This window comes from Opisthorchis viverrini (assembly GCF_000715545.1).
Source record: "Opisthorchis viverrini unplaced genomic scaffold opera_v5_87, whole genome shotgun sequence".
In the NCBI taxonomy this organism is placed as follows: domain Eukaryota; kingdom Metazoa; phylum Platyhelminthes; class Trematoda; order Opisthorchiida; family Opisthorchiidae; genus Opisthorchis; species Opisthorchis viverrini.
In genome coordinates, this window is record NW_008751747.1 from 484,151 (window position 1) to 496,816 (window position 12,666).

The following is a 12,666-nucleotide window of genomic DNA, read 5'->3' on the forward strand; positions in this document are numbered from 1 at the left end:
ATATATATATTCTTTATAGTCGTACTCCTAGGCAGGAAAACCTACCTTTTCATTATTTCCAGCTGAGTGTTACACGTCCTATAGCTAGTTCTTTTCCATGGATATCACACTGCGTGAAAGGTCGCTTTCTTTGTCTGCCTTTCTCACATGATCCATTCTTATTTCGTCTGAGGACACTGACTTCCCTTCTCTGCTTACTCCCCCCCCCCTTTACACAGCCTATTCCTCGAAGTCCTCAATTCTAAATGCACCCAGGACATGGATGAGGTGGTATTCCATGAAGACGGCTCCTGGTCTGTGTCAGAAAATAGTTCCAGAGTACCAAAATCCTCGTGTCCAGAGGATATTCGTTCCTCCGAGTCCCAACCTACCGGCCGTGGTAATAGCCCAATGGGAATGTTACCTACTCCCAATTCAGTCGTTTCAACTTTAGAACCTGATTCTGTTGGTTCATGCTCTACTACCACCTTGGGTGTATCGTTTACTGCCTCATCACCGACTGGTTCTGCGACGTCCTCAACCCACGGAGGAGCAACTGGCTCTCCGGGTCGATCGAATAATACTAACCTATTGAGAACGTCTCCCCTGAAAACAGATAACACCCCAAGCATGGAGAAGAAACACACTGTACAACACAGTGATACAGTGAGTCCGTCGTTGTTCAATTGGATTTCATATTGATATTGCTAGTGTACTTCATCAAACTTTTAGTTGTAACTGTCCGAAGAAAATTCTCCCGCGAAACCTGTGTCAACAAGGCTCTGCAGAAAAAGTATGTATTCTAATAATCACCGTTCTGTTATGATCTACACGTGTTGATGACATCTTCACCCGGATGATCGTGATCAAACGGACTGCCAACGGTATTGGAAAATTTGTTTGGTTGACATACGTCTCCACCCCGTTAGCGGGTAGACAATCCCACCTTACAGAGATAAAAAAAGTGCTTCTATGTATGAGTGAGCCCCCGAATGATTGTCTTTTGCTGAAAAGTAGCCGAACTGTTTCGAGTACACTGAACTATTTTCACCAATGGTTAATCTAATTACTCCGTCCACCTATACGTTATCTGTACGAAATCCGTGTCTTGTACGTGCTATACCTTCAACCCATTTGTCAGTTTGTCTCGGCACACATTCCACCCAGGCGTGTAGTTCTGGCAATACAAGGTGTAACAATTGTAAGAGTATTTTTAGTATATTTTCCATTCATTCAACTGTTTCGTAACCTTCTCTGAGTTTGGGACTTTGGAAGCTAAGGAACTGACAGTAGTAAGAGCAATGTGCGACTCCGACGGTGTTGTCACTGTATCCTATTGACAGATTCGGTGCGTTCCGGTTGCGTTTGGTAGTAGGTTTGAATGTAGTTGTGGTAGTACCTGTTAACTCCTGGTTCAAGCGGTACAAAGGCATGTTCAAAACTGATTTTTCCAAGTTTTATAACGGATGAAAAGTTGGATTATTGCTGCGAAAACCCGACACACCGGAGCAGGAACGGTACACAAACTTTGTTCTCCCCAAGCTACCCCGTGACCTCAGCTCCGGTGAAACGGTCAGAACACTGTCTCAGATATTTGGCGATCAGTGTTCAATATCTACTACCAATGCCTAAAACTGTTCAAGAAAGATTATGACGATTTCATCAGGTTTGCCGGTGTTGTCAATCGGGAATGCGAGCACTTTAAGCTCGGCTCAATGACGGTTAATCAGCTTAAGTGCCTCATTTTTGTATCCGGTTTGCAGTCGTCTCATGATGCAGACATCAGAACCCGACTACTTCACAGAATTAAACAGGTTGCTGAAATGACGTTGCAGAGCCCCACCGCTAAAAGTCAACGCCTCATCAACCTGAAACCTGTTACTTCGAGCAGTTGTGCGCACGCAATCAACTCCATCGTCCCAAGAAAAATCTGACAAGCCCGGTCGAAAACAGAATAAGCCTCCCCCAGGTGACTGATCGTGTCAATAGCATCCCAGGCCGTTTGCAGCTTGATACGGTCCCGACATCACGCTGTGAAAACGAATTGGTATGTCGCACGTGAACATTGGGTAATGCTTCTGTTGGTTAACTGACATCGGTCGGCGAGGTTGACTGCTCCATAAGCTTCAATAGCTCGATGACACAAGCCACGTGCCACCTGACGTCATGCCTAAAGTTTGGTCTCATGGGGCTGGATTGGATCGATAAGCCGAATCTGCAGAAAAAGCCGGCTGCTTCAATTTGCAACCCAGCGAGCAGTACCCTCATGCGCCCTCGTTCAAATTCACCTCCTAAAGCGCTCACTTGAGGATTTCCCACAACGCTATGCGTCTCTATTCGCCGACGGCCTTGGACGATGCACAAAATCAAAAGCTAGGCCGAATCAGTTTTCAGGCCAACATGCCCAGTACCATATGCAACCTTACCCATCGTTGACTAGGAACTGGACCGACTATAGAAAGCTGGTGTTCTCCAACGGACCAACTGCACTGCATAGACTGCATCGATCCCATTGGTGAAGAAGAGAATAGGGCCATTCGCCTGTGTACAGTGGTGAGAGCACTAATTTACTAACCGGAAGGTCCGTCCTTTTCCTCTCGACTTCTCCTGTCTAGCCTTGGGCAACACGTCAGTACCCTAGCCCTTGTGCTTCCTTTTGGTGGTATGGTAGCTAGGCGCCGAAAGAGTGCTACAGCTGAACGTGCAGTCTTCCCCGCCTGCCTCAGTGTTGCACTGGATACCCATCAGTACCCTCTGCCCCTTCCAGATGACTTGTTCGCTAAACTGAATGGGGATAAATGTTCCGCTAGGCTGATGCTTACATTCAGACTGAAGTCAAGAAAGAATCCAGAGAATTATTGACCATCAACACGCACCGCGGTCTGTTCCAGTATACTCGACCGTCATTCGGTGCTGCCTGTTTGGACGATTTCTTCATCATGGGTTCCAACCCCTATGAATTGTGGCGGCGCCTCGATTACATAATTGGTCGTACTCAAGAGTATGGCACCGAGAAAAATGCACCTCCTTCATGCGGTCGATCCAATACTTCTGTTTCATTATTGACAAACACAGCCGCCAACCAGACCCGGAGAACATCGACACCATCAAACGTATGCCAGCACCCACAGACGTGACATCCCTCAGTTTCTTACTCAGTCTGGTCACTCATTATATCTCGTTTTTGCCTCCCATGCATTGTTTTCGAGGCCAACTGAACCAGCCACTCATCAGGGACCACAAGTGGATATTGGTCAGAATAAAAACAATGCACCTTTGACTGTGTCAAATCCACGCTGAGTCGTGATTTGGTTCTAACCTACCACGATCCGTCACTGAGTCTTTGTGGCGTCGGCTGCTTCGAACGGTTTTTTTCGCACGTGTTCCCGGACAACTGTTAAAAAGTAATTGCAGATGCAATCAGACCCCCGATACCGGCGGACCGCAATTACAGTCAGATAAAAATGAAAGCTTTGGCGACCATATTTCCAGCAAAAAATATTCCATAGAAAGCTCTACGGCTCATAGTCCTACCGACGGATCACAATTCTCGTTACTGTTGTTAGCTCGAAGAATGGGGTTCTGGTCTATACCGCCAACCGTCTCTAGCAATGGGTCACTCTGCCTCTGCGATACGACTCCAAGGTTTAGTGTCAGTCCGCCACACCATCACATCTCACTGATTTAATCAGACCCAAACCGAAAGACACCAGCAACAATTGAGCTGGAGCAGAACTGGGATATCTTCAGGACTTCGGCAAGCGTTGTTTTGGAGCCATAGCTGATGTAGGTTTGTGGCGTTGAATCCGTAAAATACTATCCGAAAAGGAGTGTTCGGTTGCGCAACCGGAGGTTAATCGAATCATTTGTCCAGTGCTAGAAACTGCGCTGATTAATCAATGTATTGCGCACGCCGAATGGTTTTGACGAGATTGTGTTGTTTTGCATGCCCAGTTCACAGTGGCGCAAGCGGGGAAGTGGCAAACCTTTGACCTGGTAGAGGGATATGGAATTGTTTACGAAAGGTTTGAGTGCTGTGAGTTCGGCTCGCCTTACAGGTCGGGGGCAGCCTGATCCACACCGTCTGGTTCGAGATGCTGCAAGATTTGGTTGCCAATCGATGTGAATGGCGCGGTTGACATCCTTTATCCAGATTACTTCAATGAATGGATAGAGCTGTAGGCACCTCGTAACGATTGTGTTAAGCTATCACGACTCCTCTTCCGTATCCGCTTTTCACAGTAAGGCGTTCAAATAAATTGTGGGTGTACGGAAGCGAAGCATCAGTGATTAACACTGTTACCTTGCTGTCATTATAATCACTGATTACAACTTAAGCTAACCGCAATTTCCAGACCTCGGATAGGTCGTAAATTTTCTATGGATGCAGTATAGGATTCAAACAGCATTAAGACCATATTAAGATGGAATGAGATGAATTCGAAACGCCAACTCGCCTCCGGATTCTGGCAGTTCCCTTGTTCTCTAAGTATTTATGGAGTTAATCCCTTACGTTTGGACAGAACTTTTTGTTTTGGCTGCTTACATGTGTTCTTCATTAATCGCGCCGGCAATTTTCAGTGCGTTAGCGATTTCCGTTAGACATTTACCCGATTGGTCAAACTACTGTCGCTTCGTTAGTCCACTTGCGGGCTTGTGCAATCCGTCCGGGGATGTCCCTGATATTTCATTGATTGAGCTATATCTGGGTACCCGTACTTGCTGTTTTCGAGTTTGTCGTGCCGCTGGTAACGTGCTTATTTATTCCTCTTTTTTTCTCTCTCACCTATTTCATGATCGATTCCACTGACTTTATGAAGTAGGTGAACGACAGGATAGGGCAATTTCTGACATCAAGGAATAGGCAAAACCTGATTATGATTGGTTACTGTCCTGGTTAATCAAAGCCACCATGAGTTAGCCACCGTTTCTGAAGACATTGTTACAGATTGTTAACAGGATGACACGCCTGAAAAACATGGGGCCTCTCTGTATGAGCACTGTACTGATCTGATTAACAGGACATTTAGAATTCGAACTCTATTTTTGTGCCAAAAACAATTCAATACGGAAGTGTTCCAACTCGCTAACCTCTCAAAATAGGGAATACTCTCTACCTCTTCGTTGGACGTGTTTTTCTTATTCTTTTGGCTCTCCACTCTCTCTTTGTTAGGGTCCGATTATCGATCTGACTTGCTCAGATGATGAGGATACGGGACCTCCAGTGATAAGTTTCAGCGCAAGCCACTCAACCGGTAAGTTTTTTTGGTGGTGTGCATGTAGTTGATACATCTAATCACGTTAATTTAACGGGTTTTGTAGGTTGCTTATCTGACTGGAAATGAAACTACTCAACAATAAAGTCGTTGTCACCCTCCTTTCCGAAGAAGCATAATGCAAGATATAAACTGAGGACAATTTAGTTCGATCAAATTGCAAACGACGTTCCCGACGTACTGGAGAACCTGGAAGTGCGGCTTATGTGTGCGGCAGTTCAAGTGCTTTTAGGCATTTAGTCGATGGCCAGTCGTATTGGGGTTGGGCTCAAGTTCTTCCCTTCCCGCCTCAGGAACTTTAGCAGCTATTTACATTCGAACGTCAGCAACGCGAGCCAGCCAGCTAGTATCGTCTAGAAGTCTTTCATGTGCATCTTTAGTTTTCTGTGGAAAACATGTATTCTGTTCACATTGTCTAGACTCATTAGTTTACATTGGGATCGACCTTCATATGTCACTTCAAGGAGACGTTCCCCTGGAGCAGGATGCGTCGGCTCCGAGAGCAGCTGCAGTTCCTGTCGTCTGCGAAACAGAATATTTTGGAAATTACCATGAAATAACACGAGAATCCGTGTACAAATGAGGTCCCAGCGCCACATGACTGCTGCATTATCTTTTCAAAGTCAATTGCATCAGGAAGGGTGTGGAAAGCAAAACCGTCGGAAAGGATGTCAGACCTTGGGTTGGTCTCACTCGTCGACTCTTCCTGTTCCAACGTTTGTTCACTGTAGTCTTTCATTGTATTCATCTGCACCCCGAAAACTAAGGAGTTGGTCTGCGAGACGTGACATCTATTCTTTTATGTGTTTCACAGCCACTATCACCATATCGGATGAGGATTCCAGTTTGATCGGTTCACCACGTCCTCATTCACAAATTGTGAACTCCTGTAGTGCAGTGCTTGAATATCCCATGGCATCTTACTCCGCGCAACCTCAGACGGATTCCACAAATCGATCTACAGTCGTGACCCAACCAGGCCCACGTTCTACGACGACCTATCGCCCCAAAACTATCTCAAACACAGCGTTGTCTAAACACGGTCAGTTGAACTCATATCCCTCTCCCGTAAATGCTGTCGCCTCGGCATCTAACGTGCCTTTGCACGTGTCCCAACCTTTTGCAACGGGTGAAGCGAACCTCCACTGTAAGTTTCTTGCGCATGCCTTCCTGTTTTCTGGCTGCTAGACTTTAGCTGCAATCGCACGTCGCGATGTATCCAACGAAATCAACGGCACCTCTTTTTTGGAGAACATCCTTGGGTCGCACTTGAAATGTCCCCAATTTCGGTGCTCAAAACCAGGGTTTGTCAGAAATACGCACTTCTTGTTTCCTAGCGATGTTGAGAATATAAGTGAATTTGAAAAAGACAACTAGGAATGTTCTGCCGATATTCCAGGGAAAATATTACATCTATGAAGATTGCTTACTTGTTCTTCAGGTTGATGTTCGGTGTATTCCTTTATTCTCTGGAAGGTGTGCCTTCCTCTGGATAGAGGATTTCCGATCTTTAGGTTGCTCCGTCTTGCCTTGTTGAGGCGCACAACCTTGGCTTTTTTGGCGAGACAGTTAGCTTCTGAAGCCGTCACTTAAAACATCCCGCCGCTTTCTTCTCGCAAACTCTTCCGGAAACAAACAAATTGATTTAGCTGCAGCGACTGAATGACGAGACACTGTCGAATGGGTTGAGGCCGCAATCAGTGACCTTTGAACACTTCCAATCGCACATCCATCTCTGCCTCACCAAAAATGAACAAAAACCGACTGGGTTGCAAACTTAATTCTCGATATGCGAGACACTTGCCTCATGCTTGTCAGAAGAATAGCGTTTTGTTGGTGATCGCTTCTAACCAAATGAAAGTTGCCTCAGGCCTACCATATCGGATGCCATAACATGCAGCCTTTGGGCGCAGTGCTGGCCTGTCGCATATACAATCCCTTTCACAGGATGACTGAGACTAGTCAACTAGTCAATTTGATGCACAAGGATACGGAAAAGGGTGAGCAGGTGATAGACACGCAGTTCTCGAATCATCTTCGTCAACCCACCTGGTGGCTACCATATGCCATTTAATCAGCTTGTCTATCATAGTGCCTAAAATAGTGCCTATCCTTTTGCCGTAACAGTCATTTCTGACAGGACAGATCATAAGGTCTATCCAGTGAGCATCTGTATAAGTCCGTAACCTTTGAGTTTTCATCTCATAAAGTACCGTACTGATACACAATACAGGAGTGGAGCTGGTGCAGACTTCGGGTTCATAACACGCTACCCGATTACATTTTGTTAAGTTCACGGACCCAACCACCAGTCGTCACTTTCGTACGTCTCTCTACCTTCATTTTCAGCCCGAAAACGTTCGAACCCGTCAGAGAACCCTACACCTGATAGGTTTGCAAATCCGTCTCTGAGATCCCGTCAGACTTGCAACCCAAGTCCCCAAATTCCCCGTCCTCATCCAAACATATCAGGTGGATACCCTGCAAAACTCACTCGTAGTGATCACCACCCGCGTGAGACACAAGCACCTCTCTGCTATGGTCCTGTCACCCAAAACTCACGATTTAATCACCAGTTCGGACCCTTGGCTGACACATGTCCTTCCACTGTCTACAACAGGAAACCCACCCATGCATCGATGCCTCCATACGACCTGGCTGATTACGATCTTCCCCGAGTAAGAGGGGTAGCTACTATGGATCACTTCGGCTTACGTCACGACTCCTCTACTACTGGGCCTTGGAGTGAGGACCGTATGATTAACCCAATGGACGTTGTTTCAGCATCAAGTTCATGTATGCATTCCCGCTATAGTTCTACAACGAGTGACCTACTTCTGTACCCGCCCCGCTTGCACAGTCAATTTGACACACGTCCTTCGTACTTAGATGACCAGCGACGACTGCCATATGACGATGTGAGTTTGTGACACCAACTAATTACTGTACCCATAAATGCCTGCTTGTATTTTAGGTGACGTTGCTACTTCAGTAATTTCATTTAGCAATGACAATCAGACGTTAGTATGGGTTGCTGCATTGCGGATATGGTAACTTGCCTTTTTCGGCTAGTCCTCCACCTTGAATCCCAACCTAATGTCGTCGAAACGCAGGTAGCTGGAGGTAGCTTGTAATGTAGACAGAATTCAAAGAAATTTCCCGCAGATTCATGTTTGTATACTCCCGATCGATGGAGGAAAATCTGTCTTGACTCTGATTGGTTAGTATTGTAACTTTCGGATGCTTTTTCCGCTTCATACCCGACCCCTCCAGTCAAATAAATGTCGGTTTATTTCGGGCGACCCAACTCCGGATACTGATTCTCTATATGCCCATGTTTATCACTACAGCACGGCATGTATTGTCTCACCTTGGAGGTATCCAAGTGACGGAACTCCTGGCAGTAAGATTCCCATCGGACTACTCTAACTACCAATATCATTGTTTGCGGATGACTGCTGACGATACCATTATTCGGTTGCTATCAGTAGGCATTAGCGTTGCCCTCACGACCGGGAAACCATTCTCCGTGAGTATGTATTCCCCCCATACACCGACCACGTTGTCTGTTAATTTCGCCGAGACCCTGAAGACTAGCTGCCGATGTGAACTGGTACTGCGGACTTGATAGTGGCATCCAGACCGTCGTTGAAAGTGAGCCGTGTCATGGTGAAATCGTGCTTACCTGGTTTTTACTAAGTTGTATCCGCTCAAGGCTCGTATTAGAATGAGATTTCAGATAGCGGAACTAGCGGATTGCTAAAACCCCTGTAGGTTGTGAGAACCGCAAATTATTGAAAAGTGTGGAGTGCCGCTGTGGTAAAAACAGAACACAAAAACAGTTCAGTTGTAGCACACTTTCGGTATGTAGCTACCGTCCCAACTGAAGGAGGCAAGAGGGCTGCGATACTGCCAGGTTGCCCAAGCCTGGACGGTAACAGTTGAGATGCTTAGGTTGGGTTCGAACCATGGACCTTCCGGTCCGTAAGCTAGTGTCTTAACCACTGAGCTATCTCTGTGGTAAACTGAAACCGGAAGAAATCCTCCCTGCTATCTAAAGATCTTCCGTCATTAATACGACCATACTCGTGCGAAAGTCCCTCAAAATTTGAGATGGAAAGAAGTGTCGTTTTGGGACTCCAACCCACGGTTTTTCGTGTTGAAACATCCCGGTATTTCTTAGGTGCTTCGATTTTTCAATGCAAAATCTATAGATATGTACGGAAAGAGGTGTTATTTTACGCGTCATCGATTTCATACTCCCAGGACATCTTAGTTTCGCACTGAGCTGTCTTTAACTTTACATTGGGACACCCTCTCCCGTCCCAGTGAGATTGTCCACATTCATCCACAACAGAGATGTAATAGGCTAGATTTTGTTCTACTGTGGGTTCTGAAGAAGTCGAACTCTGGTCAGCCTCCATTTGAGCCTGATTTGTTGCCATTATCTCACCAGTTCCCTCCGGGCGACCTGAACCAGTAAAGGTTTTTGCTTAATCTGGTGGCTTTGCTCCACACCCATACCGGTGAAATAATGATATTGCGCACGCCTAGAACGTTTGAGGTTCAGGTCCCAGCACTGTGGGTGAGTGAAGTTGCTTCTTTTGTTTCGTGTGGACTAACTAAAATAATCGCGCCAAGACAAGAGGGCTGTTCAAATGTGAGTGGTGTGGATGAGTTCAATAGATTTTGGAACGACTTGCATGCACACTTCGTAATGTTCCAATGGATCAATCGCCTAAGTACGCCACAAGTTACGTGGAAATTGAAAATACATAACTGTGAGTCTACGTGATCCCCATTAATGTAGTTCACCTAGCTGATGGAAAGTACATCAGTAAGCAATCGGTCGCGGGCTAGCTTCTTGTTCACCTCCGCGTCGTTTGTTTCATGCAGTGTGGACTCATTCCGAATGTGTTGAATTGTTTCACTGCGTATTTGGACACCTCGGTTTTGTTCTTATCTATGATATCCTCTCTACAGCATTCCTCCTACTCTCATCGTGTTAACCTTTTTCTGACTTTAGTCTTCTAGGGGTGTGCTTAACGATTCTAAACGGCGCTCGTGGAACCCGTACCATACATGCCCTTACAGGAGGCACCACACTGGCTATTTTAACTAATCTCGGTGCATAACTTTATTGCACAAGGTCAGATCACCATTCGTTTTGTTTGTAATCACCTCCCCCGCTTTTCCGTATTTTGTGCGACATATTTTTCCTTCGTTTTAGTGGTGCTACTTGATGTCTGTTCCTTTATGTGCTCCTTATCATGTTGCTTCGTTCATGCCATTTAGTGTTTGGCCTACGTACTTATCACTCACAGGCGATTCCCAACCCAGTGACTCGTTCTTAGAGACTTATTCCCTCCCCACTGTCACGTACACAGGTCGCAGCCCTCGTTTTCTGTTGGTGAAAATTTTTTCACCCGCTTTTAGGAATGAAGGTGATTATGCAGGGAGCGTACAGTTCGTCCGAAAGGTGATTCATTGCCATGAATGCCCACTATTTCGGTTGAACGCATGGAAATCCTAGCAAGGAACGCTCGTCATGAAGCACCGCCTTTAGAAGGGGACTTTTCAGAGTACCTAGTTTATCGGTCGCCTGAGTGGTCACCGTCACTCTCTTAGGTACATAGATCAGGTGCGTAGACGGGAAGATAAGTGCCCGATAGCCATTGAGAACCATAAACTTCAAGCTCTACTCATAGTCTGTCAACAAGGTTGTTGCACTGTACTACTTCTCACCTCTCACTGGTGGAAATGGCTCTGTTATGTGGAGGCAACAGACTAAGGTGAATCCTCGGCATCGGTTTTCGCGGAGGACATACACAGAAACCCCCCACGTTTAAAGCCGATCTTCTTTTGTCCTACTTAGGAGTGGGGAATCCTGTGCCTCAAGTATTGTGAGCACAACGCAAACGTTCGCTTTAACGAAGACGTTATGGACCCTGAACGTATTATTTCAATGCAACAAACATCGCCCAAAGATTCCATAAATCAAGATAGTTTTTCACTAGCACAGCTAAATCGGACACAACTTGTCATGGGTGTCGCTTTCCCAGACCGCCGCATTGTGTTCTGCGTGAGCATTTTCTGTCATTTATTTGTTTCACCTGTTTTTATAGTCATTCGTTTCGTTTTATTTCCAGTCACACTACAACCACATGCCAAAATTGACCATGGGAGAACAACCCTTCTGGTCGCACACTCGTGATAGTCTGAAATAGTCCTCCAAAAATGGACTTTCGTTCCAGTCCCTTTCTCCACTGTAAGCAGCGTTGACTTTTATTGTTATTGACTGGTAATCAGAGTACAGCATTTTCGTGTCAGCTCGGTTTCGCTGTGTCCATCCCGTTTCCTGCATTTTATCTGCGTACTTATCGATGTTTTTGTAAATACACTTTTTTTCCAAAAAAAATTAAAACCACGGCGGTCTTCATTTACCTGTTCTTGCCCATGGAAACTGCACACCGCTAATCATACTGGGAATTCGAAAATTTTTACCCGTACTGAGCGATTGGTTTTAGTCAGGTCAAAACAAAATGGACTCAAAAATCTACAGTATCATGATAACATAGGTTACCGAGCGACAATAAAAACAGATCAATAGTGGTTTGAGGAGATTTGATTCCCAATTAGGATGGAACAGCTTTACAGTGCTTCTCGGCTTCTAAGCTCAAATTGGCTTCATTGACGGGAAGAAATCTATTAAATGTAGATCACTAATATGATCTCCAAGCCGAACGATCTTCAAAAGCGGCACGATGAAAGACGACACCCGGAAGGTAACCAGCAACAGGGACGATCGTGCAACCAGTAATGCCGTGACCACCCACTGGGGAGAAACACAAATACTAACAACTGGTTGGTCGGAACACAAGGTGAAACAGAGCCAGCCCCATAATTCACTGACTCCACGGGACGGCAAATGTGGTGAAACGTCGGGAGGCACGTTTGACAGATTCCCTCGGCACATATGGTTTCAAGTCGCTAAGGTTCGTTCAACAATGATGAAGGATGAGGACAATGGGAATTAACTGAGTGGAGGGAAGCGATTGGACTGTGGGATTTCGGAGTGAATTTTCTGCCTGCATACTGTGATCTACGGACTTCATTTTCAGTTCCTAGGATTTAAGTAATTTCGCATCAGCTGGGGTAGATCCAACCGGTATACCCATTCTCTTTGGATTACCCTTATCTGAACTTCAAAGAACAAGCCATCCCTAGTTGACACAGAAGTGGCATCAAGTATTCCCTCGAAGCTAAGGTACCACGAAAGAAGTGATGCTAGGATCCTGAACGAAGTTATGCTGGGTTTCGGTTTGAGAGGGACGCCGACCCGAGACTGTACCTAGAAGCTGTGCGTACAATAAGAACTCAGGCGCTTCTGCGAGGAGCGGGCGGAGCTTAC

General features: G+C 45.9%; 3 protein-coding genes across 3 annotated transcripts in view; 2 read left to right on the top strand and 1 right to left on the bottom strand.

The window, feature by feature from the left end:
• T265_05050 (hypothetical protein) overlaps window positions 1-8,278 on the top strand; it is a gene marked incomplete at both ends in the record, with an annotated part of 42,710 nt that extends 34,432 nt beyond the window's left edge. Inside the window, 4 exons of the mRNA XM_009169961.1 lie at window positions 219-645; window positions 5,153-5,234; window positions 6,070-6,402; window positions 7,605-8,278. Coding sequence (XP_009168225.1) covers window positions 219-645; window positions 5,153-5,234; window positions 6,070-6,402; window positions 7,605-8,185 — 1,423 coding nt within the window. The remainder of the gene's footprint in view (window positions 1-218; window positions 646-5,152; window positions 5,235-6,069; window positions 6,403-7,604) is intronic.
• A 1,215-nt stretch (window positions 8,279-9,493) lies between these two features.
• On the bottom strand, window positions 9,494-9,700 carry T265_05051 (hypothetical protein; the record flags this gene model as incomplete). Its single annotated transcript, XM_009169962.1, has 1 exon — window positions 9,494-9,700. The coding sequence occupies one exon, from the start codon at window positions 9,698-9,700 to the stop codon at window positions 9,494-9,496; it is 207 nt and encodes a 68-aa protein (XP_009168226.1).
• An 89-nt stretch (window positions 9,701-9,789) lies between these two features.
• Window positions 9,790-11,679, top strand: T265_05052 (hypothetical protein; the record flags this gene model as incomplete). The annotated part of the gene is made up of 3 exons (XM_009169963.1): window positions 9,790-9,997; window positions 10,290-10,382; window positions 11,405-11,679. The coding sequence occupies 3 exons, from the start codon at window positions 9,790-9,792 to the stop codon at window positions 11,467-11,469; spliced, it is 366 nt and encodes a 121-aa protein (XP_009168227.1).
• Window positions 11,680-12,666: the final 987 nt, after the last annotated feature.